The sequence below is a fragment of the Sorex araneus genome, chromosome X, assembly GCF_027595985.1.
Source record: "Sorex araneus isolate mSorAra2 chromosome X, mSorAra2.pri, whole genome shotgun sequence".
NCBI lineage: Eukaryota > Metazoa > Chordata > Mammalia > Eulipotyphla > Soricidae > Sorex > Sorex araneus.
In genome coordinates, this window is record NC_073313.1 from 18,865,172 (window position 1) to 18,891,469 (window position 26,298).

At 40.4% G+C, this 26,298-nt stretch overlaps 1 protein-coding gene across 1 annotated transcript in view; it reads left to right on the plus strand.

Annotated features, from left to right (window-relative positions):
- The window catches only part of PPEF1 (protein phosphatase with EF-hand domain 1), a 126,746-nt gene that overhangs the window by 92,531 nt on the left and 7,917 nt on the right, over nucleotides 1-26,298 (plus strand). Inside the window, exons 13-15 of the mRNA XM_055120136.1 lie at nucleotides 2,607-2,753; nucleotides 16,948-17,133; nucleotides 19,058-19,200. Coding sequence (XP_054976111.1) covers nucleotides 2,607-2,753; nucleotides 16,948-17,133; nucleotides 19,058-19,200 — 476 coding nt within the window. The remainder of the gene's footprint in view (nucleotides 1-2,606; nucleotides 2,754-16,947; nucleotides 17,134-19,057; nucleotides 19,201-26,298) is intronic.

Here is a 26,298-nt window from a genome sequence, read left to right on the forward strand (position 1 = left end):
CCCAAGCATCCAGCCCACTCTAGGATCACGATATTGAGGACATGAGGAACAAGGAGCACTTATTACGAGCTTAGGGGGTGATCTAACATCAAAAGCCACCTGGGTGTTATCCAAGGTATAAATACCACGAGGCTCTGCCATCAGACCCACCTAGCTAGGGCTGCACCCTGCATCTTTCGTTTCCTGGGTGGGCAAGGTACTCAACGTTACAAGGCTCAGTTCCCTTACCTGTATATCAAAGCTGAAAATCTGTACCCTAACGAGTAGTGGGGAGAGTTTCTTCCCAGATGAAGAAAATGACTTTGACTAAGTTGCGATCATAAAACCGTTTACCCTCTCTCCTCTTTTCCTGATACTTAAGGGTGAGGTCTGAATTTTAGTCACGAAGAACAAACCATGCTGAGAGGTTTGAGGACCAGACATTTTCTTAGAATACCCCAAATTTCATCCCTTAGGAGATCATTAAAGACAGAAAGTTGATTCAGATATTTTTTCTTCTTGCCCCCTCCAGTGGAGTTGAACGAGAAGCAGAGTAGTACTAAATATAATTGAACTCCAATGAAAGGAATGGGCTCAAGCTGTGGAAACTCTAACAGATGAAATTTGCAAAGTAGATATTTCAGTTCAAATGTATAGCCCCCACTTTCTCTCTTAGACCTCTCCAAGTGTAGGGGTCATCCTACTTCCTGGCTTATACAAATTGTCATGGCAAAATTATTAATTAGAGAGGGGAAAACTGGGGGACCCTGAAGGCAATCTCCATCCTAGGTTCACTAAGGGAAAAAGAGGCATAATATATCTAAATTATATTATGATTAGATGTAGTATCTAAGACTGATTTGACTTTCTTCAAACCCACAACCAGGGGCAGGGATAGCTAGTAGAATCCTAGGAGAGAAAGGTGGTGTGGTACCCTAGGGGTAAGGGCTGAGGCAAAGTAGCCAATTGTCAAGTGGCCTTTTGCAGCAACAGAAGCACAAGTTCTTTTTTACGATAATTTTAAAAAATGCCAATCACCATGAATTATAGAATTACAAAGCTATTCATTGTTATGACTTTCAGGCCTGGGTTGGAGCGATAGCACAGCGGATAGAGCGTTTGCCTTGCTCGAGGCCAACCCAGGTTTGATTCCTCCGCCCCTCTCAGAGAGCCCAACAAGCTACTGAGAGTATCTCGCCCACATGGCAGAGCCTGGCAAGCTCCCTGTGGTATATTTGATATGCCAAATACAGTAACAACAAGTCTCACAATGGAGACACTACTGGTGCCTGCTCGAGCAAATCCATGAGCAGTGGGATGACAGTGACAGTGACAGTGAAGTTTCAGGCATACAATGCTCCAATACCAATCCCATTACAGTGTCCATTTCCCTCCACCAATGTCTCCAGGTTCCCTTTTGGCCTCAGCCTGCCTCTAGAGTAGTCACTTCTCCCCTCCACCAGTGTCAGAGTGTCCTAGCGTTCCCGTCTGTAACTTATCCCTCACACCTCCAATCCAGTGGCAAGCTGCCTACTAAGGAACAATTCTCTTGCTCTTTTTTTCTGTTGCCTTTTGGGCTTTGTTATTCCCTTCCAAAGTATCTTTGTATCCAAGAGAGATCATCTGTTGAGTATCACTCAACATGATACACTCTAGATCTGTCCACATGGCAGCAAATTTGTGACTTTAACTTTTCTTACTCCCAAGTAGTACTCTATCGAGTATGTGTACATAGTTTCTTTATCCAGTCATCTGTTCTGGGACAATTGGGTTGTTTCCAGATTTTAGCTATTGTAAATAGTGCTATAGTGAACATACGAGTACAGATATCTTTTCTGGATTGTGTTTCTGGACCCTTGGGATATATTCTGAGGAGTGGGATTGCTGAGTCATATGGAAGCTCAGATGCTAGTTTTGTGAGTGATGACCATATTCATTTCTGAAATGGTGGATCAGTTGACATTCTCACCAGAACCAGAAGTTCTTAAGATCCATGTGGTCTCTATGCTGGATAGAGGGAGAAGGTAGACTGTGACTATACTAATAGTAGCTGGGACAGATGGAATCTCCAGTTGTTGCCATGAGATGGGACCGCAGAAGAATATTCAGTATGGATACTTGAAACAAAGTAAAGACTTCATACTTACTGTAGTTGACTAACTGTGTCTAGTTCTGACATTTGTGCTTCTGGGGTCCCTCAAAACTTCTATAGGAACATTTTCCTTGTAGCACAATGTCTAGTTGACAAACCTTCAGATTTTCGTTTAGTTTGTTTTGATGTTTCTTTTCATATACCCCCTTTATAGCAATAAGTGGCTCAATGAGGTAAGGGAGGTGTATGACGGTCAGAGAGATCGTGTAACAGTTAAGTCTCTTGTTCTGCATGTGCCTGACCCAGGTTCTATCCCCAACACTCTATATGGTCCCCTGAGCACAGAGCCAAGAGTAAGGCCTGCTTAGAAAGAATAAGCACTTAGTAAGAGTAAGCACTGCTGAGTGTGACCCAAACTCCAAAACAGAAAAGCAAAACAAAGGTAGTGGACAAGATGGAAAAGGGGTTGATGTGTTTTTCACTGAGTTGAGTCCTCTACGCATAGTTTTGACTGATGCATGACATTTTTTTATAGATGAAATCTGTGTTGATGCCACCAGTTCCAATTGATCAAGACTATTTAGAGGCAAGGGGAATCGATGTAAATACAGTCACTTCAACAGAAGAGAATGAAATAAACGAATCCTTTACTGAACAACTAACAAAGCATGAATGGGAACAGGTAGGTAATCCAAATGTTCACCGAATGCCAGTTAAAGTGCGGCATGAATGATGTCCCCTATAGTATATAGATTTAAAAAAGCATCTTCACCTTTAAATACAGACCATGCCATTGTCTTAGGAATCATCACTCTGGATCTCTATATTGGGACAGTTTGTTCATTTTTATGAATTCTTTATGGAAATTTTATTTTTATTTTTATTTATTTATTTATGGTTTTATTTTTTAAAAAAAATGTTTAATTTTATTGAATCACCATGAGATAGTTACAAGTTTTCATGTTTGGGTTGCAATATCACAATGATCAAACACCCATCCCTCCACCAGTGCACATTCCCCACCACCAATATCCCGGGTATACCCCCCCTTTCCCACCCTCCCCCTGCCTCTAAGGCAGACAATATTCCCCATACTCTCTCCTTTTGGGCATTATAGCGTGCAACACAGACACTGAGAGGTCATCATGTTTGGTCCATTATCTACTGGAAATTTTATTTTGTCTCTTCCCTTTTCTTTGTTATTATTGCTGAGGGGCCTAGAGGCTGCTCACAGCTCAGTGCTCAGGGGTCACTCCTGGTGGTGCTTGGGGGATCATATATGGTACTGGCGATCAAATCTGGGGCCTTTATATGCTAGGTGTGCTCTATCCTTTGAACTAACTCCTTAGCTCCAATCACTATAGTTCTTGTTTTTATTGAATTATAGCTCATATACCTTATGAGTTGTTCATTTAAAATGTATAGTTGATGGTGTTTGGTATATTGACAATATTGTACAACCACCACCAGAAGTTTTAGAGTTTTTTCATCACCTGAAAAAGATATACCATACTTATTAGCAGTTCCCTTCTCTATTCCCTTCTCAAGCACACACTTTCCACCCTGCCTTAGGCAAACAATAACCTACTTTCTATATTTATTTTCATTTATCTTTCCTGGACACATTATAGAAATGGACTCCTGAAGCATATCTTACTTCTTTTACCCAGCCCAGGATTTTGAGGTTTATCCATGTTGCCGAATACACTGTACTTCATTTCTTTTTATTGCTGAGTGACATTACATTGTATGGATATACCACATTTTATTTCTTCATCATCAGTGGGTAGACATTTGGGTTATCTCCACTTTGGGGCAAGCTATTATAATTAGTGTTGCTATGAACATTCATACCAAGATTTTATTTATGTATTTGCATGAAATACCTAGAAGTGGAATTTTTAGGTCATAAAACACTCTGAGTTAACACTTTGAGAAACTTCCATATTCTTTTCTAAGTAACTATACCATTTTATGTTTCAACCATCAACATATGAAGGTTCCATTTTCTCTACACCCTTACTAACAATTGTTATTGTATCTTTTTTATTATTATAGTCATGCTGGTGAGTGAGAGACAAGAATCTCTTTTGATTCTGAATGGTTTTGGCATTTCTATAATGATTAATGTTGTTGGCCTATTTGTGGGGTTGGGGTGTGGAATTGAAAAACACCTAGTCATGTTTAGGAGTGACTCCTGAATCTGTGCTCAGGGTTCACTCCTGCCAGTACTTGGAGAACCATATGCAATGCAAGGGATTAAACCAGGGTCAGCCACATGTGAGGCAAATGATTTAACTCCTGTACTCTCTCTTTCTCTCTCTCACTTGCTCTCTTGCTGGCTTTTTCATTTTAGGCCACACCCAGCAGTGCTCAGGGCTTACTCCTGGGTCTGCACTCTGGGGTCACTCTTGGAGAGATTGGGGGACCATATGGGATGCCGGGGATCAAACCAGGTTTGGTGGCATGTGAAGCAAAACCCTACCCACTGTAATATCACTCCAGCCCCCCTGTACTATCTCTTTAATCCATGTTGAACATCTTTTTCTTAATCCAAAATTTTATTTTTAATTGAATTTAATTTTTATAAAGTTGTTCACAAAAATTTATATTCAGTATTCCAACACCAATTCCACCACCATTACACCTTTCCACTACCATTATTTCGAGTTTTCTCAACCACCACCCAAGCCTACCCCAAGAGGAGGCCCTAAATAATTTATTTTGTATTGTTGTTAATAATTATCCACAAAAATGAACCAAAAACTGTTTCTTTAGAAGAAAATGTGTGAAGATAGTTGTATTTCACCCTGGAACCATTAAGTCCTTGTATAAGAGATTACTAATATGTTGTTACAGATTGAGCCTTGTGTGCTAATTTTTTAAAAATTGAGATCAATTGCCTTCTACTTTCCCCCCCATCCGGCGTGGCATGCTATTCCTGGTACATCTGTGGCACAGAGTGTGAGATGTCGCGCAGCTGCATCTGCGGCTATGCAAGTTGAGCATCTTTTTTTGTGCTTTTATTGTCCACTTCTGTAGCTTAGAGAAATATCCATTTAGGTCATTTATTCATTTTTTAAGTGGAGTTATCTTTTTCCTTTGTTAACTTTTTGGGGGAGCCATACTGAGTGGTGCTTAGGGGCCATTCTAAACTTGGCGCTCAGAGGTTGCTCCTGGTTGTGATAAGATGACCATAAGGTACTGAGGATCAAACCTGGGGCTTTTACCTACAAAGAATATGCTCTAGCCCTTTGAGATATCTCCCTGGCCTGAGTTACTCATCTTTTTATTACAGTATTATATGAGTCCTTTATGTATTCTGAATATAAATCTCTTATTAGATATTTTATTTGCAAATATCCTCTTCCATCATTTTCCTTGGAATTGTTGTTGTTGTTTGTAGTCCCAGGGATCAAATCCAGGCAAGGCTCACATATATGATGCATACTCCACAGGTGAGCCACATCCCCAACCCTCTTTTCCCTTTCTTTATAAATATATATTGGGACGAGCACACAGCAGTATTTGGGGGCTACTTACATGGAGCTCGGAGAGGGTTTTGTTCCCAGTGGAGGTTGGATAGCCATGTGGTGCTAGGGCTCAAGCCTCAGGCTTCCACAAGCAAAGCACGTGCTCTAGCCCTTTGAGCTATCCCGCCGACCCTCTTTCTCTCTTTTGAATGATGTCCTTTATGACACATAAGATTTTTATTTTTTTAAAGTCAAAACTATTTATAACTGACTATTATCAGTTATCAAATATCCAAAGTCATGGATATTTGTTACTATGCTTTCTTCTATGAGTTTTTCCATTTTGGTTATCACATTGAGATGTCTGATCCATTCTTGAGATGATATTTCTGTGTGGTGTGAAGTAGGTATCCAAATTCATTTTCGTAGGGAGCCGCTTTACAAGATGGCTCTTATTTCCTAGTCAGACAGCCTGGCTCTCTGATTCTAACAGAGGCTTGTAGCAAGGTTGCCACTATGGTCGCCATTTGTTTCTCAATAGCCTATGCCTGTAACAAAAGGACATGGCAACCTGCATTTGTATGTGGGTCCAGACACCATTTCCTCCCAGCTGAAAAGGTATAATAAGTAGTAGCTGCTAGTAGAATAAACTCTCCTCTTTCTCCTTGCTGCTTTCTGGCTCTGCATCTGCGTCTGTTCATTCAGCTGCGTCCCCTTCTCAGTCCCACAAAGGGTCCTCCCTGCTGGTCAGGACGGGACCCCACACATTTTATTGCAGGTGAATATTCAGTTACATAGCTCCAATTGATAGAAAGACTATTATCACTGAATTTTCTTGGTATTCCTTATCATAAATTTATTGATTATGAAGGTTTAGTGCTATACTCTTAATACTGTTCTATTATATATATAATAGAACAGTATTTTATATATAATATATAAGTACTGTATGGTTTTGTGCATGAAGTATTCATCATTACTCTTTTTCAAGACTTTGACTATTCTGAGTCCCTCAGATTTCCAAATGAATTTTAGAATCAATTTGTCAACTTAAAACAAAAAATTACTAGAATTTTGGTAGGGATTATCTTGAAGTTTCTTTATAAATTTGAGCATTGCTATAATCAACCCTATTATATCATCAATTCCATGAACATGGAACATTTTTATTCATGTTAAAGATCAATTTTTAATCTTCATTTTTTCCTAATTTAGTATAAATGTGATAGTAGTTTTGGTACTCATTCTAGTGGTTTTTAGTGGATGTTTTTAGACTTTCTATATACGAAGCATATTATTTATGAATAGAGATAATTTTGCTTCTTTTCTAATATGGCTATTTTTTCTTTCTATTACTTTTTAAAAAAATTTTTTTTTGCTTTTTGGGTCATGCCCGACGATGCACAGGGGTTACCCCTGGCTCATGCACTCAGGAATTACTCCTAGCAGTGCTCGGGGGACCATATAGGATGCTGGGAATCGAACCCAGGTCTGCTGCATGCAAGGTAAACGCCCTACCCACTGTGCTACCATTCCAGCTCCATCTATTACTTACTTGCACTGCCCAGTACCTCCAGTACAGTGTTGAATAGAAATACTGAAAGTAGACATCTTGTCTTGTTCCTAATATTCAAGGGAAGCTTTTGCTCTTTTATCATTATGATATTAGTTACTTGTTTGTTACTACTCTTCATTTGATCGAGGAGGTTCCTTCTGTGCTTACTTTCCTAAGGGTGTGTGCGCATGTGTGTTATCATAAAATGGTGTTGGATTTGTCAACTGTTTCTTCCATATCTAGAAAGATAATCATGTGCTATTTCTTCTTTTTTTCTAATAATATGGTATATGGCATTAATGTCAGATGTTATATAGACCTTACAGGTTGAGAATTATCCTCCTTCATTATGGTGTGTAATTCATTTTATGTGTAAGGTTCAGTGTACTTAATTTTTGGAGGAATATTTTATCTATATTCATTAAGAGACACTGCGATTTCAGTTCTTGTAATGTCTTTGATACTAATGCAATGTTGACTTTAAAAGATGAATTGAGAAATATTATCTCCTGTTTTTTGAACAAGGTTGTGAGTATTATTTATTTTTCAAATGTCTTATAGAATTCATCGAGTCATCTAAACTTGGACTTTTCTTCATAGGAAGTTTCTAAATTTCTGATTCAATTATGCTTGATTCAAATATTTTTAATTTATTTCTTGTCCCTTTTTTCTATTCATATTTTCTATTTTTTCAGTAGTTTTTGTCTTTTTGAGAACTTGTCTGTTTCATCTATGAATCAAAATTGTTGACCTAAGGTTGTTTGTAGCATTTCTTTAGATTCATAATTAAAATTTTCTCTAAGGTTGATAATCACATCCTTTCATTTATCCCTGTAGCACTGTCACTATAGCACTGTCATCCTATTGTTCATCAATTTGCTCGAGTGGGCACCAGTAACGTCTCTATTGTGAGACTTGTTGTTACTGTTTTGGGCATAGTGAATACACCACGGGTAGCTTGCCAGGTTCTGCCGTGCAGGCAGGATACTCTCAGTAGCTTGCCGGGCTCTCTGAGAGGGACGGAGGAATTGAACCCAGGTTGACTGTGTGCAAGGCAAATGCCCTACCTAATAATTTAAAAAAATTGAGTCTTCTCTCTTTTGTTTTTTTCGGTATCATTAAGTCACAGTCACAATCACAGTCACAGTCACAGTCATCCCGTTGCTCATTGATTTGTTCGAGCGGGCAACAGTAACATTTCACTGTGAGACTTATTGTTACTGTTTTTGGCATATCGAATACACCATGGGTAGCTTGCCAGGCTCTGCCGTGCGGGCGCAATACTCTCAGGAGCTTGCCAGGCTCTCCGAGGGGGGCAAAGGAATCGAACACGGGTCCACCTCGTGCAAGGCTAATGCCCTACAGCTGTGCTATCGCTCCAGCCCAGAATCATTAAGATTTATCAATTTTACTATTTATTTGAAAGAACCAACTTTGATTTTATAGATTTTTATTTATTATTTTCTGCTATTTATTTGGACTGGAGCGATAGCACAGTGGCTAGGGCATTTGCCTTGCATGCAGCCGACCCAGGTTTGATTCCCCTATTCCTCTCGAAGAGCCTGGCAAGCTACCAAGAGTATCCCACCCGCACAGCAGAGCCTGGCAAGCTCGCTGTGGTGTATTTGATATGCCAAAAACAGTAATAAGCTCACAATGGAGATGTTACTGGTGCCCGCTTGAGCAAACCGATGAACAATGGGACGACAGTGCTACAGTTATTTATTTACTTTTGTACCCATAAAGTATTTTCCTATTGTTTATTACAGTTGTAGTTTGCTCTTCTTTGTCTAGTTTCCTAAGGTGTAAAGTAATTATATAATTTGGAGGTATTTTTCCCTTTATAGTGAAACCTTTCAAGTCTCCTTGTAAGTACTACTTTACAGGGTTGAGTTGTGCTATGGTATGCTTTTATTTCCATTTATCTAAAGATGTTTTCTAATTTCCTTTCGGTTTTGGGTAACACCTGATGGTGCTCGGGGGTCACTACTGACTCTGCACTCAGGAATCATTCCTGGAGAGCTCCGGGGACCTTATGGGATGTTGGGGATCTAACCCGGGTCGGTCATGTGCAAGGCAAGCACCCTATCTACTGTACTATCTCTTTGGCCCTCCTTTGATTTTTTTTTAACCGAATGTGTTATTTAGGAAAATGTTGCTTAATTTCTATTTCTTTGTGAATTTCCCATGATTTTCTTTTCATCAACTAATATTTACATTCAATAGTGGTTGGAGAACATACAGTGTTATGGGACTTTATTGTGGTCTCTATCTTGGACACTGCTCCATGTATTCTTGAGGAAAAAAAATGTTTTCTGTTCTTGTTGGTATTATGCATATATTTTGGCAAGTTCCTATGCAAAAATATTTAAATGTACTCATAATAGTTGCTTTGGAATCTGTGTTAACTGCTAAGTCAACATGTAATTCCCTCAAAGGTAATTTCTATTACTTCCTTGTCTTTACTAAGAAAATTTTGTCTTAGGATATCTTATAATTTTTGCTGAAAACTGGGCATTTTAGGTATTACATGTGCTCATTTATTAGTGGCCTGTTTGGACTAGTTCAGTGAAATCTGTTTCATCTCTGTGTAGCCTCTGAAGGCACTCTTTATAGAGTGCTGTCTTAGGTTTGCATACAGTTTTCCTGAACACCGTGGCTGGTTAAAGTGCCAGAGATAGGCACTTTTTTTTTACTTTTATTCTTTAAAATTTTTTTTTAATTTTTATTAAATCACTGTGAGATACAGTTACAAAACTTTCATGTTTCAGTTCCAGTCATGCAATGATCGAACACCCATTCCTCAACCAGTGCACATTCTGCACCACCAATGTCCCCAGTATACCTATCCTTTTCAACCCTCCCCCTGAAGACAATTTCCCCCATACTCTCTCTCTACTTTGGGGCATTATGGTTCGAAATATAGATACTGAAAGGCTATCACGTTTGGTCCTTTATCTACTTTCAGCACACATCTCCCATCCCAAACGATTCCTCCAACCATCATTGACTTAGTGATCGCTTCTCTGTTCCAGCTGCCTTCTCCCCCAGCTCATGAGGCAGGCCTCCTAATATGGAGCATTATTTCTGGCCCTTGTGTCTACTGTCCTTGGTGTCAGTCTCATATTATGATATTTTATATTCCACAAATGAGTGCAGTGTTAAGTACTTCACTTAGCATGATACTCTCCATGACCGGGATAGGCACTCTTACTGTGTCTTTCCCTGCTGTCCCCACTAGCTCCAGTTGGCAATCAGCAGATTGTGTCTGAATCCCACTTGATCTACACTGCATAGAAAATAATCTCTGCCACCAATTTCTTGGGAATCTCAGACTAGAGCAAGAAATTGCTCTTTATAGGAAAAAGGAAATCAGTTTTAATCTCTTCGCAGATTCTATATAAGTCCTTTACAGAAAAAAAATTCAAGAGACAAATAGTGAAGTAAAAATCATTTTATTTAGAAGTTATGAGGAAAGAGAGAGTAATGTATTTAAGAGAGAATGAGGGATTCTCCAATAGGGGAAGAGCCCTCAATGACTTTTGGGATGGGATCTTACATGGATTTCTTCAAACTGCCTTGGACTGGAGTTTTCTGTAGATATAAGTTAACCAGGATATTGCCGTAGAGAAAGAACTTTGAATTCTGAGTGGGTTTCTTTCATGCCCTGATCACAGCTTTTTGTTTCTATTGAAGTTTCTCCCTCCTGCAGAGGTCCAGCCTTCTGTGTGGCAACCCTGGCGCCAGTTATAATCTACCAACCTCAGTTCCTATATCCACAAATATGGTCCAGTGGTGTTCGTGATTTTTTTTGGCTAGTTTAGGGCTAGTGAGATCAACTTTTTTGAATCACATCTTAGTTTTATTACTTCTTGAGAACTAATCGCCAGAGCTTCCCCCCCCCCTGACTTCTTTCTTTTATATACATTGTAACAAAGAATATGGTCCCTTTATTTTTGCAAAATTCCTAGAAGTACATAATTTTTTAAAATTTAATTAATTTTTTTTGCTCTCTGGGTCACACCCGGCAATGCCCAGGGGTTACTTCCTGTCTTTGAACTCAAGAATTACTCCTGGAAGTGCGCAGGGGACCATATGGGATGCTGGAAATCGAACCCGGGTCGGCCGCATGCAAGGCAAACATCCTACCCGCTGTGCTATTGCTCCAGCCCCTGCATTTTTTTTTTTTGCTTTTTGAGAAGTACATAATTTTTATGCTATACTTTGAGTCTTATCTTTTATTCACTGAAATATAGGGAATATAGCCATAGTTATATCTTTGTATAGAGACATAGGTGTGATAGTTTTCTCTTAAGACCAACTTGCAATAAGGTGACCAGAGGAGTATAAAAGTAATATCGATTATATTTGCAGTGGCTCCCTTATAACTTATATTTCTTGAGCACCTACTATGGGCCTAAATGTCAGGCACTATTCTTGGATTTGAGACTGTCAGGGACCAAAGGTCTATTATCTTATATTATTATATGAGCAAGTACGTTATATAATATGTTAAATGAACACATCCTGGAAAATATAAAAATAGAACAAGATTGGGGGAAACAGGAGAACCGAAGGTAGGTAAGAGAGTTGCTATTTAAAAATGAGGTAGTCTCATGAACAAAATGTCCAAGAATGAAATGGTTTGCTCATAGTCACTTCCTCAGTCACTGAATGATAACGCAGATGTGATCCTAGTTCTGAGTCTAAACCCTGTCCTCTTTTTCCAAAGGGAAAGATCACTAGAGTGATAGGAGAGCTCAAGAAAGAAATAAGCTCCTCTAGTCTTTCTTCATCCATCCAGTGGGCCATGGGGACATAACCAGGAAGCCACTAAATCAACATAGCTGTCAGGATGGAAGGATTAGGCTGAGTGGAGCTTTTAAAATTGTTTAGTTTAGTTTCATTTTATTCTACCTCCTGAGTAGTGAGTGCTAGGAGGCCCAGAGACCCCAGCAGCAATTCTTGGCCAATCAAACCAGTAGTTCAATGCCAGGGCCCAAGGATATGATTCTGTCACGGCTTTGCACTGCTGGAGAGCTGCGAGGGTGGTTTCCTGGATCATACCCTGTGATGCTAATGGGACCATGTGGTGCCAGGAGTTAGCATGACCCCTAACTTCTGTATTATCTTTCAGCCGCCGAGCAAAGCTTTTTAAATTACATGCTCAAAAGCTGGAAGGAGGGCACATAACTAAGCAAAAATAGCAAAGAAAAGTCAATTTATCATATGAGTATCTAAGAAGAGGGCCATTTAATATATCCTTCAGAAGAATTAACCTACTCACAAAGCATATTTTTGAAAATTGGATTATTCAGAGCTGTAGACCTGCACAGGACACTTGTCACAGGTTTCATTTTTAGATTTAGGAGATTTAAATGCAGAGATATAACAAGATATCTTGTTGACCAGATCATAGAAAAGCTGTCATTAAATGAAGTTTGCTTAATTTTCGGTCTGAAATTTTTCAAGAAAGAATGTTATAAATAATTATTCTTTTATGCACTTACCACAAAGGCCGTTGCACTTCAGAGGAAAGGATGTTGTTGAGAGAAAAGTGATAATTTCTGCTGAGAAATTAATTTTACCAACAAAAGGTCCTTTATGGAATTTTTTGATTGTGAGCCTCTGAGTTAAATGTTATGACAATCACTTGGGTGAACCTAATCAAGTAAATGAATCCTAGACAGAATGCAGAACTAATGGAATGGATGATTCTGAAGAAATACATTTCTGTAAAACTGGCACCTCTTCTGACTTTGAAACAAATAAAAATGAGTGTTAGATATATCTTCCTTACTTTGTTAATGTTCCAATGCAGGCTCTAATGGGTAAAATGACTTGGCCAGGTTGATACAGTGACAGCTGGAGAGTTAAATTTTTGACTAGTGTTTATTCTAATTGAACAGAGTATAGTCACATTGATTTCATTTATGTTAACTTCATCTACATGCATATGTCAAAAGAAAAAAGTATTAAATTTCCTTAGTTACATATTATTTATCCTACATCATTCATTATCATATATAAAATATTTATGGTCTATATTATTGTCTAGGGTTGTAGGTAGAATATTATGTATCTGATGCCTTAAGGGTAGGCTAAGAGGTTTTCCAGGGGTGATTAGATTATAAATGACATATCTGCTAACATTAAATAAGTGACCCAAGCAGGAATGGTAGCAGAGTAGTTAGTGCACTTGCCTTGCATGCGGACCACCCAGGTTTGATCCATGGCATCCCATACGGTCTCCTGAGCACTCCAAGGAGTGATTCCCTGAGTACAGAGCCAAGAGTAACCTCTGAGCACTGCCAGACGTGGCCCAAAATTGTTTTTAAAAAGATCCTATACTCCTGTGGGTTCTTCATAGACTAGATGAATGATCAACTAAGAATCAGGCAGATTTATATGAGAAAAAGTAAGGAGAAACTGATTAATAGCTGCATACCCGCTGTATACATGAGAGAAACCCAGTGGGATCGAGTAAGTCAGCCATTTAAATTTTCAGAGATAGCTTAGAAAAGTTATGGGAGAGAGGAAGGCCAGTAAACACAGGTTACTTAAGAACACAAAGGTATGCTGATTAAAGTTGTACCATCTTTGTTGAAAAGAAGTGTGACAGAGTTGATCATTACTAACCTCGAGTGTGGGTCAAAGAAGTGCACTTCTTAGCTATTTTTAAGTATAGTAATATTCATATTTATTTCAGAAATATAATGAGAACCTAATGCTTAGAATATGGCAGCAACAGCATCCAGAGCCACAGTACAATGGGCAGGTGAGCCAGGTTTAATCCCTGGCATTCCATATGGTCCCCCAAGCCTGCCACGAGTGACTCCTCAGCGCTGCCGGATGTGTTTAGAACTAAGCCCTGAGCACTGCCAGGTGTGGCTCAAATATAGATATAAGCAACTACAGGATAATTTCACAGCAAGACTTGAAGGTTTGAGTGTGTGACTCTACTTTTTTTGGGGTAGCAAGGTATCAAGGTATAAATACCAGAGATAAGGATATCAAATGACTCACAGTAAAGTTTACTATGTATGTTTTAACTTCTGTGATATTTATTTTGTAGAAACATTTGTAATTGTCTAGAGTTTTTGCTCTTATTTTATTTATGTATAAGTCTGTTCTCTTTAAAAAAGCCAAACTTTAAAAAAAGAAATAGAAGTTGTTGAGGGTAATGGGTCTTCCCCTAGTGAGGAAGGTGCCCTTGTTTATTTGTTAAGTCTCTTTCAAAAGTAATCTCTGCTTGGGTGGGTTTCAGGCCCCTCCTATGAATTAGCTTTTTACTGAAGATGAATTTTGTGGTGGCTGATTTTTGCTACCTACGCATATCAAGTAGGAATTGAAAAACTAAACCTCTTCTTTCTTTTTTTTTGAAATTTTTATTTTGAGTTTATTTATTTTTTTAATTTTTAAAATTTTATTGGATCACTGTGAGATAGTTGCAAGCTTTCATGTTTGGGTTACAATCACACAATGATCAAACACCCATCCCTCCACCAGTGCACATCCCCCACCACCAATATCCCGGGTATACCCCCCTTTTCCCACCCTCCCCCTGCATCTAAGGCAGACAATATTCCCCATACTCTCTCTCTCTACTTTTGGGCATTATAGCTTGCAACACAGACACTGATAGGTCATCATGTTTGGTCCCTTATCTACTTTCGGCATGCATGTCCCATCCCAACATGTTCCTCCAGCCATCATTTTCTTAGTGATCCCTTCTCTATTCCATCTGCCTTCTCCCCTCTGCTCATGAAGCAGGCTTTCAGCTATGGGGCAATCCCCCTGGCCCTTGTATCTACCGTCCTTGAAAACCCCTTCTTTCTAGAGCTCATCTCTGCCTAGTCCATGTTCCTCCTTTGTTGTACTAATGGTCATACCAAGCCTCCTAAACACTAGTGTATGGTTTGTGAATCATATGTAACTGAGTTTAACATCCAAGTGTTGGTATGGGGTGTGGTTCAAAGGGCTACAGCACATGATTTGCATAGGGAGCTCCGGGCCCCACTCCTGGCACTACATGGTCCTCAGAGCACTGCCAGCAGCGGCACCTGAGCCACCACCTAAAAAGTTTAAATTTCAAATGCTATTTTGGTCACAAACACTAGGTAAGTGAATGGGTTTTGTTGTATTTATTGGTAGGGTAGGATTGTGCCAATGTTGGAATTCAACGCGGGGAGAAAAGAGAATCCTGGTCTATATCTTCTTTAAGTAGTTTTTGTTGAGGTGTATGTGGCGGGGAATGGTGAGTTGGACCACACCTGGTGGTGCTCAGGGTTTACGCCTGGCTCTGCACTCAGGGAGCACTTATTTCTAGCTCCTTTCGATCCAAAACCTGTCATTAGGTGTGCAGTTATGGTCAGTGGGACAATTATTTCTGGGCCTCTTTTTATGACCTTTGAATCCACCAGAATAACTTAAAATTGTATGTTTCTTCCTGGCCTTTGAAGAAACATATGACGGGGGAGAGCTGCAAGTAACGTAGAGGCAAGGGCCATGAGCCCTACAGCAGAGATGAAGAGTCTGTGTAGTTTGAAACCACTAGATCCAACACTATTCTGAACTTGGCACCCAAACTGCAACAATTAAACTTAAAAATGTAGCTGTCTAGGAGTCAAGTTGGGGAGGGAGAGGGAAACCGGGGTAAGCGGTGGAGGGCTGGGGACTCAGGGAGGAGGGATTGCAGGGAGGAACATTGTCGGCTGAAACCCATCTAAATCACAGTGTCTAAATAAAATGCTTTTAAAATGAAAAATGTGAAACATATAAGTTCCAAGAATCGGGGTTTGTTAGAACTTTGAGATACACATCAAGTGCCTGGATAGTGGAGAAAATTTCCTCTAGCCCTCTGTGTCCTTGGGCTGGCTGAACGATCATTCACATTGACTACTAGGAGAAAAGGACAAACTTAATGACAAACCTATGGGGTACCTGCATCAGTGTAGATTCCAAAGGTAATGAGTCAAAATTAGTATCCCAAGGTAAAGAATGGGATGTAGGGCTAATGGAGAGATAGCACAGGAGTGATGGCATTTGCTTACACGTGGCCGACCCTTCATTGGTTCCCCAACATCGTGTATGGTTCCCTAAGCACTGCCAGATGTGATACCCACGCACTGAGCCAGGAGTAAGTCCCAGGTATGGCCCCAGACCAAAACAAACCAAAGAAAGAGAGAAGGGCATGTAGCTAGGACTCTAAGGAATGAGGAGGGGATGCATAATGAGTGCGGGGGCAGGGGGTGTTACATGATAAAGTACAGATATTTGTAAAAGGAAAAAAGAGAGTGTAAGAGCGCTTGCAACAACAAAAAAGGAGAAGGAGAGCTTTGTGGATTCAGCAATTGTAAAACAATTATGATAGAATCTGAAAGACAAAAACAAAACAAAGATAGGCTCCCTCAGGATTGCTCTGCTCATTATTTGGGAGCTGTGCAGAAATAGATGGTGATGACTATGGGCATTAAAATTATTCTGAAATAAGGACAGGAGCCATAGACCAGCAGGAAGGGCGTTTGCTTTGCCTACAGCCAATCAGGGGTCAATCCCCAGCATCCCGTAAGGTCCCTCTCCCTCGAACACCGCCAGGAGTAACTCCAAAGTGCAGAGCCAGGGGAAACCCCTGAGCATTGCTGGGTGTGGTCACAGAGCAAAACAAAACAGAAAAAGATCCTGAAAGAAGATTCATGGAGGCAGGAACCCCATGAAACATTTGTGACTGGGAGAAAGAGAAATGGACTTGAGGTAACTTGGGTTCCTATATCTGGCAAATACATTGGAGTGTAGAAAGAGAAACTTGCACTCATAAATTGCAGCCTAATCTTGCTTGTTGTTCACAGGTTATTGATATTCTGTGGAGTGATCCCAGGGGCAAGAGAGGCTGCTACCCAAACACAAGTAGAGGAGGGGGCTGCTATTTTGGACCGGATATTACCTTCAAGGTTCTCAGTAAATTCCAGTTGAAGATGCTCATTCGATCTCATGAATGTAAGCCCGAAGGGTTTGAATTCTGCCACGATGGGAAGGTAAGCTCTGTTGTCATGAACATCACCACTTACACCCTTCCTTCCCCCAAGCTGCCTCTCCCAGGCTACCTCTTGGGTCTGACCTGAAGACCCAAGAGAAGAACCCATCATTGTTTGAAGGGGCCTAACTATCCCTCAGGAGTCCTCAGTTCTGTCTTAAGATATTTGGCTTATCCTGAGCACAGGGGGTAGGTTGCTTGCCTTGCACACTGCCCACCCAGGTTCAATTCGCGGCATCCCATACTTATGATCCCCTGAGACCATGTGCAATAATTCCTGAGTACCGATCCAGGTGTAAGCCTTGAGCACTGCTGGGTGTGGCCCCCAAACAAAACAAAGCCACAGCACCCAAAAGGAGAGAGAGAGGGAGAGAGAGAGAGAGAGAGAGAGAGAGAGAGAGAGAGAGAGAGAGAGAAAGAGAGAGAGAGAGAGAGAGCGAGAGCAAAAGGGAATGCCCTGCCACAGAGGCGGGGTGGGGGTGGTGGGACGGATACTGTAACCATTGGTGGTGGAAAATGGACACTGGTGAGGGGATGGGTACTTGACCATTGTATGACTGAAACACAAGCATGAACATTTGTAAGTCTGTAACTGTGCCTCATGGTGATTCACTAATAAAAAATTAATAAAAACAAAGATATTTAGATTATTCCCCCCACTGGCATCTTTCCTAATCCCAGAGGTAGAAATTCTAATGCATGTCACTAAAGAACACACACAGGCTTTGTTCTACTTATTCAAGTCAAATTTCCAGAACACTGGGCTTGAGAGACTGCTTACCTGCACAAGAGCACCAAAAAGCCCCAGGAAATGCAGTTCCTTTTCTTCCACCCTTGGCCCTTCCTTTATGCAGGACATGAAACACACATTCCCTCTACTCTCTGAGTTGGTCTCCTGCAAGCCACTTGCTGTGGCCAGCCTGCAGCAGACACTAAAATGGAGCGTAGGGTGCAGCTCCAGTGTTGTCTACAAAAGCGTTGAAGTCTGAGGAATGGGTTTCTTGTTCCAAGTTGTCCTGAGATGCCCCTGATTTATAAGCGCACAGCAGTAAATAAGGAATGCCAAAGTGCTTAGGCATTCTTTCTATTCCAACACTTGAACTGTGCTGAACTCCATTTGTCCATAGTATCCTCATCCCAACAGGGCAACATGCGTAAGGCAAGTATTATTTAGGGTTGCTTTGTAAATAGAAAACAGATAGAAATAGCAGTGGTTTGTCTGTAGTGCCATGTGTTTGAAGTCTGGTCATCAACAAGTATATTACCTTCCTATCCTTCACCAGGGCCCCCCAAGCTTTCCAACCAAGTAGGTGCTGTCCCTTCTTCCAGCCTTAAAGCACAGGATTTGTGGAGGCATGACCCTTCCAAAGAAGTCATCTCATAGTAGAAGAAAAACTACTGGGATACTAGCCAGGCTCTACTCTGAATCAAGGAGCACCAGGAAAGAATATTAAGGCTTTATCCCCTTGGCAAAGTATAATTTGCAAAATTTTGACCACGAAGGAGGGCCTGCCCTGTGACCATCAGGTACGGGCTGGAAATGAGTAGTCTTGGGGACATCAGTTTAAAAGTCTTGTGTATCTCTGATGGACTCACAGTAAATTCCATCAGACTTGGTAAAATCACAGGGATTATGTTTGCTTTTTGCACTTTAAGAACCAACCTATTTCCGGGGCTGGAGCGATAGCACAGCGGGTAGGGCATTTTCCTTGCCCGCAGCTGACCTAGGGTTCGATTCCCAACATCCCATAGGTCCCCCGAGCACCACAGGAGTAATTCCTGAGTGCATGAGGCAGGAGTAACCCCTGTACATTGCCGGGGTGTGACCCCAAAAGAAAAGAAAAAAGAACCAAACTATTTCTGACTTTGTTCAATGACATTTGGAGAACTCATTCTTCATGAAGCTGGCCTTTTTCTTTCATCAGGTTATTACTGTATTTTCGGCCTCTAATTACTATGAAGAAGGCAGCAATCGGGGAGCTTACATCAGACTGAGTGCTGGTTCAGACCCTCGAATTATCCAATACCAAGTAACTAAGTCAACAATTTCAAGACCTCTTTACCAAAGGTGTGTATGCTCCGAGGAGAACTCTGAGTGTCGCTGCTACTGAGAGCAGCTACGGGCAAGGCGGTGATTCCTAATTGTTTCTACACTGGTGTAAAGCAAAAGAGAGGAACTTTCAATTCTTACATCTCTTTATATGGATGAGCAGTTCATGAATAACCATGAATTGAATGCTGATAAAGGTCTTCGTGTCCACCCAGTCTCATAATCTATAGCCATCTCTGTACCTGCAAACATCCCGGGGAGCTCTGTCCCATTCTCTGTTCTACCCCAAAGTATTTATGACTGAAGGGGCTCTCCATGAGCTGGAATTCATGGTTTATGTTATTTTCTCATTTGTTTCTTGTTAACAAATGACACCAGACACAGATGTATAGGAGCTGGAGCCAGAGCACACCAACTAAGGTGTGCTGCCACCCTGGGTTTGAGTCCTGGCATCTTATATGCGCCCCTGAGCCCTGCCAGGAGTAATTTCTGAGCACAGGGCCAAGAGTAACCCTTGAGCACTGCTGGGTGTGGCTCCCTAACCCCCCCACAAAAGAAATACAAAAATACTAAAAGATACATTATTTTTTTTGGCTTTTTGGGTCATGCCTGGCAATGCACAGGGGTCACTCCTGGCTCTGCACTCAGGAATTACTCCTGGTGGTGCTTGGTGGGCCATTTGGGATGCTGGGAATCGAACCCAGGTCGGCCGCATGCAAGGCAAAAATGCCCTCCCTGCTGTGCTATCACTCCAGCCACTAAAGATAATTTTAACAATCTGCTTTCCCCCTGTGTCTCAGTAATCTTTTCCCCCTGGAGACAACCAAAATGAACAACCTGGAGTAGATGCTTCTACCCTCTTCTTGTACCTGCAAAAGTAGGCAAGCATGGGGCCAGAGCGATAGTACAGTGGGTAAGTGCTTGCCTTGCACGAAATTCACGCAGACTCTTTCCCTGGCATCTCATATGGCCCCCTGAGCACCCCCAAGAGTGATTCCTGATTGCAGAGCCAGGAGTAAGCCCTGAGCATCATCAGGTGTGGTCCCCCAAAACAAAACAAACCTAGGCGAGCATCAAATAAAAATATTCTGAGCTCTAGGTATCGCATACTTCTTTAGGCACAGGAACTGTAACAGTAAAACAGGTAGAAATCTTCACCCCCATCAAGCACATACACCAGTGGAAAGAGGAAGGCGACAAGAGCCAGGTGTAGATTTTTTTACACATAATATTTCAAATTTGAGATTCCTTTTTTTTTTCTTTTTGGGTCACACCCAGCGATGCACAGGGGTTTCTCCTGGCTCTGCACTCAGGAATCACCCCTGGCAGTGCTCACAGGACCATATGGGATGCTGGGAATCGAACCCGGGTTGGCCGCATGCAAGGCAAACGCCCTACCCGCTGTGCTATTGCTCCAGCCCCAATATTTCAAATTTGTACAATTATGGGTTTAAAATTTTGCTAGCTACTTCAGAAGAGTTTTAAGTTAACAATCTGGGAAGCAGATTAATTTATACTTAATTTCTCCATATTTAGTATATCCATACTATCAGATATTATTACTCTTCCTAAATATTTCCAAGCCAATTGATGAATATTTTATATCTCATTTTTTGGTTAGTATTTGACAGCTGAGCTGGGAGATACCTGGTCTTTGATGTTGTATGGTCTCTTCAAATTTCCTATTTCTAATATTACCCTATTTTATATTGGCTTTGCCATGTTCTGGTAGATTTTTAAGAGATTTTTACATATGTGGGCTAGACGATTTGTATGGGTCCGCTGCATATATTTTGTTGGAATCTTACTTTTGCTTATGTTGTATGAACTCACTTTTTTTTTCTTTTTGGGTCACACCCGGTGATGCTCAGGGTTATTCCTGGCTCTGCACTCAGGAATTACCCCTGGCAGTGCTCAGGGGACCATATGGGATGCTGGGAATTGAACCCGGGTCGGCCGTGTGCAAGGCAAATGCCCTACCCACCGTGCTATAGCTCCAGCCTCGAAATCACACTTTCTTGTAATTTTATTATAGCTCCTGGATTTTTCTCCATATCAAATTTATATAAATTATATATGTGTGTATTGATATTAATAACTATAGATACATATAATTGTTGAGCTATAATTTACATGCCATAATGTTTACCAATTTATAGTATACAATTCAGTGATATATTTATGAAAATGTGCAACTATCTCTATAATCTAATTTTGAATATTTTTGTCTCCTAGAGACAAAATTGTTACCTCTCCCCACTGCAACTCTAGGCAACCAGTAATCTACTTTGCTTCTATAGGTTTGCCTATTCTGGAAATTTTGTGAAATTTGGATCACACAGTATGTGATCTTTTGTGACTGAACTCCTTTTACTCAGCACAGTTTGTGTGTGTGTGTTGTCAAGGATTAAACCTAGGTCTAATACACACAATACATGTGCTTTACCATTTAGCCACATCCCCAGCCCTCAGCACTATACTTTTCAATGTTAATTTTTTATTTTATTGAATATTGAATATTGAATTTTATTGAATCACTATGAGATAGAGCTGTTCATGATAGGGTTTCAGTCATACAATGTTCTAACACCCATCCCTCCACCAGTGTAATTTCCCAACACCAATGTTCCCAGTTTCCCTCTTATTCCCCGAAAAAACCCCCACCGTTGCTTGTCTCTATCACAGGTACCTCTCTTCTCTCTCTCTTTCTCTTTCTCTCTTTCATTTTGGGCATTATGGTTTGCTATACCTATGCTAAAAGGTTATCATGTATATCCTTTTACCTACTTTCAACACTCAGTTCTTGTCCAGAGTGATCATTTCCAATTAACGTTGTCATAATTGACCCTCCTCTATCTTAACTACCCTCCCCCCATACCCTTGTGGTAATTTCTAACCATTGACTAATCCTTCTGGCTCATTTTCCCTGGCCTTGGATATTAGTTTTATACATATTTTTTATATCCCACAAATGAATTCAGTCATTCTATATCTGTCCTTCTCCTTCTGACTCATTTCACTCAGCATGATACTCTCTAAGTTCATCCATTTATAGGCAAATTTCATGACCTCATTTTTTTCTAACAGCTGTGTAGTATCCCATTGTGTAGGTGTACCAGAGTTTCTTTATGCAGTCATCTGTTCTTGGGCACTGAGGTTGTTTCCAGATCCTGGCTATTGTGAATAGTGCTGCAATGAACATAAGAGTACAGATGGTGTTTTTGCAGTGTGTTTTTGGACCCTCCAGGGTATATTCCCAGAAGTTATATTGCTGGGTCAAATGGGAGCTCGATTTCTAGTTTTTGAGGAATGTTCACACTGTTTTCCAAAAAGGCCAAACCAGTCGGCATTTCCACCAGCAATGAATGAGAAGCCCTTTCTCCCTGCATCCGTGGCAGCACTGGTTGTTCTTGTTCATTTGAATGTGTCAGCACAATATTTTGGAGGTTCATTTAGGTCATAGAATATCAGTACTTCATTTGTTAATAGGTGCAAAATATTTCATTGTATGAATTTTCTTTAAACAGTTAATGGATGTTTGAGTTATTTCCACTTTTTCACTATGTTGAGTTGCTGTTTTGATCATTGGTAGAAAAGATTTGTGCATACATGTGTTTTCCTTACTCTTGGGTATATACCTAAAAGTGGAATTTACTCATTGTCTGATAATTCTATGTTTAGAATTTTGAGGAACTCGCAAATTTTCCCCCAAGGAACTGCATCATTTTATATTATCAGCAGCAATATATGAAGATTCCAGTTTCTCCACATCCTTGCCAATCCTTGCTATGGTGTCTTAAATTATAGTCTTCTTAGTGGATATGAGGTAGAATCTTATTGTGGTTTTGGTCTATCTAATTACCTAATTTGCATCTATCTAATGACCAACAATATTCAGGACTTTTTATGTGCTTTTTGGAATTTGCATACCTTCTTTGGAGAAGAATGTCTACCTTAGACATTTCCGGTTTGGGGCTACACCTGGTGGTACTCAGGGATTACTCCTAGCTCTGTGCTCAGGGATCACTCCTGGTGAGGCTTAAGGGACCATAAGGGATGCTGGGGATCAAACTCAGGACAGGCATACTCATGGCAAACAACTTACCCATTGTACTATTTCTCTGTTCCATACCTTAGACATTAAATTTTTTTTAGTATTTCGTTGTGAAAGTATTTTATTTATCCTATGTAGTTGTGACTTATAGATGTATGGTTTGTAAGTAATTTCTCCCTTTCTGTGGGATGTCTCTTCCTCCTCCCACCCCACCCTTGGTCATACTGGGTGATGCGTAGGAGCCACACCTGGCTCTATGCTCAGGGGCTCAGAGTACTCAGAAGACCATATGTTACTGGTATTTGCACCATTGTTGTAGCCACAGCCACATGTAAGGCAAGTGCCTTAACCTCTGTACTTTGTGTTTTGGGTTTTTTTTTGGTTTTTTGTTTGTTTGTTTGTTTGTTTGGGGTCAACATCTGACTGGGCTCAGGGCTTACACCTGGCTCTCTACCACTAAGCCACATTTTTATGCTCTTTTCTTTTTAAGACATAGTCATTTATGGCTATAAACTTTCTTCTAAGTTCTCTTTGAGCTGGATTTTCACGTGTTTTGGCATACTGCATTTTTGTTTTCATTCATCTTACACAATTTTCAGTTTTTCTTGTGATTTTTATTTGGACTTCTTTATAATTTAGGATTGCAGTGATCCAAATTTTCCTTCTGCTACTAATCTATAATTTGCTTTTTAGGCAGAAAAAATAGTTATATGATTTTAATCATTTTAAAATGATTGAGGTTTTCATTATGGCCTAGCACAGGGCTCTGTTGTGAAGAATGTTCCAGATGAGCTTCAGAAGAATGTCTAGAAGAATGTCTGTTTTGCTGCTCTTGGGCAGAATGTTATATATCTCCGTGAGAGCTATTTGGTTTATAGTGCTGTTCAAGTCTTTTATGACTTTCTTCCTAGTTGTTCTATCCATTATTAAAAGCAGAGTGATGAAATTCCCCAACTATTCTTGTTGATTGTCTGTTTCTTCCTTCACTTCTGTCCGTTTTTATGTCCTACCGTTTGAGACTCTGTTGTCGGGTACACATACATTTATAATTGTTTTATGTCCCTGATGGATTCTTTTATAATTACAAAATGTTCCTCTTTATCTCTTGAAGGGCTGGAGCGATAGCACAGCGGGTAGGGCATTTGCCTTGCAGGCAGCCAACCCGGGTTCGATTTCTCTGCCCCTCTCGGAGAGCCCAGCAAGCTACCGAGTGTATGCCGCCCGCACAGCAGAGCCTGGCACGCTGCCCGTGGCATATTGGATATGCCAAAAACAGTAACAATAAGTCTCACAATGAGAGACGTTACTGGTGCCCGCTCAAGCAAATCGATGAGCAATGGGATGACAGGGACAGTGACAGTATCTCTAAAAACTAGCAATAGCTTTTCTGTCTTAAAGTGCTTTTTTTCTGTCTTGTGTTTTGTTGCTGCGCTGGAGATGAAAGCCAGGACCTTGTGCAAGCCAAGCGCTCTCTCACTGAGCTGCATTCCTGGCCTCTCTTTGGATAATTTTTTATTATTATTATTGGAACAAATTTATTTTAATGCCCTTGCTGGCAGCCTACACCAATTAATTATTATTTTAAATTTCATTTTTAAAATTCTGTGTTGGCGTATCATTGGTTTATAGTGTAATAGGATTGCAGGGGGTTAGTACCATACCTCTATATGTGTACCATTGTCATCACTCCTGCCACAAAGCTCCGGTAAATTCTACCACTGAAAGGCTTCTTTCTTCCTGCCTCCCACACCCAATCCCCTTTACCTCTGATAAACACCATAGTTTTCATTGCAAAGTCTATCTCATTCAAACTAAAGTGTGTATCCTTTAGACAACGCTCAGTTGGATGTTTCTATTTTATTATGTTTAAACATCTTTCATTTCCTTCTTCTGATCTTCCTTTTTCCCTGTTTCTGCTCACTTATTGTGGCATTTGAGATCACACCTAGCAGGTGGGCATGAGGCATCAAACTCGTGGCATCATGCATACAAGCCAGGCACTCAATGTACCACTGAGCCACATCCCAAGACTCCTTGTTTTATTTTTGAATCCTGCTTCATCATTCCTGTTTTTATTGGATTGAGTAATCCATTCACATATGCTGTTATTACTGATGTGGTTAGATTTCTATCAGCTATTTTACTTTTTGGGTATTGGTCTATGACACATCACAACGTTGTTCTTTTGGTCCTTCTTATTTTGAATTTATGTTTGTAAGTTATCCACGGTAAATATTTAACATACAGATAGATAACTATGCTAGTGCCAGTAAAATGTTTTGCTTTTCTCCTAAATTATATCTGTTTGTCTGGAGGCCAAACCCAGCAGTGCACAGGGCTCACACTGGCTCTGTGATTCGGGAGACCACATGTGGTGCTGGGGATCAAAACCAGGGTCAGCAGTACACACGGCAAGCGCCCTATTTACTATACTATTTCTTAAACCCCTTTTTCTACTGAATAATACCTCCTTTGTCATGTTTATTGCTTCTACATATAATTCACTATATTGTGAAATTCTTATTATATTGTACTCAGATATCTTTCTTCGTTTGTGTCAATACTGTTTTATTTCAGCAACTTGACGGTGAATTTTAATATTTGCTGTAGCAAGTCCTTCATTTTCTTTTTTTTCCAAAGTGTTCTTGATAATGCTCAGACATTCATTTTTCTCGTGAATCTTGGAAATAATAAAGGAAATACTTAGATAGACTTAAGAGTCTATAGAAGTCTGGACTCACCTTTTACGTCTAGACTCACCTTTTATGTGTGAGTCTCTGAGTTTGATCCCTGGCACTGCTTAACTCTCATAAGCACTGCTTGGCCTGAGCCTGAACAGCATCGGATTGCCTGGCCTGAGCGTTGACCCAGTCTGCCCAGTTGACCCAGCATTCCAGGAGTGGCTTCCTGAGCTCCCCTCCCCAGCATTGCTCAGAAGGCCCATAAAAATAAAGAAAAAGGAAAACTTAGTGCTAATCCTTAAGGTTTTATTTCCTTAAAATATGCACACATGTGCAGTTATTTATTTATTTTAATTTTATTGAATCACCGTGAGATAGTTA